Below are 2,492 nucleotides of genomic sequence, written 5' to 3'. Positions count from 1 at the left end.
TGGCATGGCCTTAGGCCGCCGGCGGTAAGCTAGTAAGGTGGAGTGAGGTAACCCCACATGTCGTCGTCGTCGTCGTCGTATACCAATTTGAAATTGGTGAACAAGCAACCAGTACGAGGTTCGCGGCGGCGGCGGCAAAAATAGTGGCACGTGCACGTGGGCGGACTAGTTGCACAGATGGTCTTATAAAAACCCGTTTCGTAGTTAATGCGTTAGTACAATATGTTTACCCAAAGTGGCCTCACGAAGCGCATATAAAAAGCATCGAGTATGGATCTCGGTTACAGTGCGTTACCAAATTTTCCACAGAAAACATTGTACTCGCCGCCAGAAAACGAAAATGGATCTGCAAGAAACCGAAATTTTTACGCAAGAACACCAACCGATCGCTTCGACATCGACAGCGGCCCCGACAAAACCAAAACAAACCACGCTGAAAAAAAGGCCAAACGCCAAACTGGGGTTTACTTCCGCTCCGCACCACCAACCGAAAAAAACGAAACAACCGTCGAACCAAGTTATCGAGTTGGTGGATTCGGAGGACGAGACAACGGACAGGACATGGCGAGAAATGCAGTCGACAACACTGTTAAACCTACCCGTGAAAACCATAGTCGATTTGGCCGACTTTACTCATTTTTCGGGCTTCATGGAAGTGTTGCTCACCGAGGACGTGCCGATCGAGTCTCTGATGTTGATGCCGACAGTCGCGGTGGTAATAATGATGGCCATATTTGTCAACAAGAACCCGATGCCGAACATTTCCAAGGCCGAAATATTGGCGACGTTGTTAAATTTCCAGCTTTGGAAATGCCCGACATTGAATGTAATGCAAGATCTCAAGACGAAGTTATACTCGATCCCGGTGTGCCGCATTCCAAACACCGACGACTCGTCGAACCTGTTCGACACATACATGATCATTTTGGGCCAGATTTACTGGAAGACAACCGACTGCTTGGAGAACACGCCGCTGAGTTGCATCAGCGATATCTGGGAAGCCGTTCCGCCTACCTCACGGACATATGTGTCCCTGAGGGACGCGAAGAGTTTGTTAAACTTTATGCTGAACTCGCGGTGGGACTCCAGCAGTGCGATCAGACAACCAGAGAGCAGTTCAGAATTATATCGGAACACGGCGACCACGTCCACGTCGTGCACGCCTGCTCTTACTCAAACTCAGCTTGTCGCTGTGCCTGGCTCCGTCATAGCACCGTCTGGAGGGCACGGCGACGAGTTAGATATCGACGACGAGTTTTCCTCGCTGACCTCAAAACTGTCGACTGGGAGAATATCATTAGATATTTCTCTGCAAAAGGATACTCAGTCAAAAACAGCGAAGGCCCACGTAATTATGGAGGATTACGTGTACGAATTGAAAATGTACAAGTAAGTTGTTTAAAACGATAAAAACGATAAAATTTTTGACTAATGTATATCGATGTAATTTAAAGGAAGGAGGATATCCGGAACTTGGATCGCTCTCAGTGGTACACCCGTGTCCACGTGAAGGCGGTGGGGACGGTCAAGCAGGGACATCCGACGAAAAAAAAATTAGACGGTCTGGTTGGAGATCTGATGGCGGATTTAAAAACGAAATCCAATTTACGGATGGAGAAGAGCTACACCTATGGCCAGAAACATTAGAACAATTATTGCTAACATATCCTTGCTGCCCGCCAGACGCTTTTTTTAATATAAAAGAATTTTACAATAACCCCAAACTTAATTTTCTCGACGATACTTCCAAAAAAGTTAGGGTCGCCCTTCGCAATTGGTGTGCTCGTATCGCCGAATGGACGATATCGGATTTCGACAATTTTTACAATACCCCCGGCATCTTTCCCTATTTTAACGCGTACGCTCGGCAACACGATAGCGTATACTACGACGTCGACGTTTCGGTTAAAATCGCCAATGACTTGTTGGAACTACAGTTTCAAAATGATTCGGATACCATCTCGAAGTTCCTCAAAGACATTTACGATATCTGCGACAAAAAAATACCGAAACGCAATTCGATGTGCGTAGTAAGTCCACCATCTGCCGGCAAAAATTACTTTTTCGATGCTATTGCGTCGTTCTTTTTAAATTACGGCATGTTCGGAACGGCTAATAAAACAAATAACTTTTCGTGGGCAGATGGTGCCGGCAAACGCCTCGTGTTGTGGAACGAGCCAAATTAAAAAGCCAAATTTAACGGGCAACGCCAGGGTTAGGACAGCAAGTACATATTATAAACACGATCCCTGATGAAGAAATATTTGATTTTACCATTAACTATTCACAACTTGGAAAAAATAACATACATTAGGATCCACGCATTCAATGTAACCATTACATTTAAATATTTTATCCATCGATGGATACATGAACGAATTGCATTCAGAAGTATTGATGCGCAAAAGCCCTACAATACAGTTCGACTTTATAGAAGCCTTCGACATAGTAAATTATAGAACCATGCAAAACATTTTTTGGGACGTTGACAC

At 45.1% G+C, this 2,492-nt stretch overlaps 1 protein-coding gene across 1 annotated transcript; it reads left to right on the top strand.

The window, feature by feature from the left end:
- The first annotated feature begins 340 nt into the window (after positions 1-340).
- On the top strand, positions 341-1,866 carry LOC126847619 (uncharacterized). The gene is made up of 2 exons (XM_050587926.1): positions 341-1,389; positions 1,455-1,866. The coding sequence occupies exons 1-2, from the start codon at positions 341-343 to the stop codon at positions 1,645-1,647; spliced, it is 1,242 nt and encodes a 413-aa protein (XP_050443883.1). The 3' UTR covers positions 1,648-1,866.
- The last annotated feature ends 626 nt before the right edge of the window (positions 1,867-2,492 follow it).

This window comes from Adelges cooleyi, unplaced genomic scaffold (assembly GCF_023614345.1).
Source record: "Adelges cooleyi isolate 19-005CV unplaced genomic scaffold, UGA_ACOO_1.1 ACOO_flye_CR_arks_rails_tigmint_CR_PRNA_11, whole genome shotgun sequence".
In the NCBI taxonomy this organism is placed as follows: Eukaryota; Metazoa; Arthropoda; class Insecta; order Hemiptera; family Adelgidae; genus Adelges; species Adelges cooleyi.
Note: the sequence above shows the minus strand (reverse complement) of the source record. Positions and strands in the feature narration are given on the sequence as shown.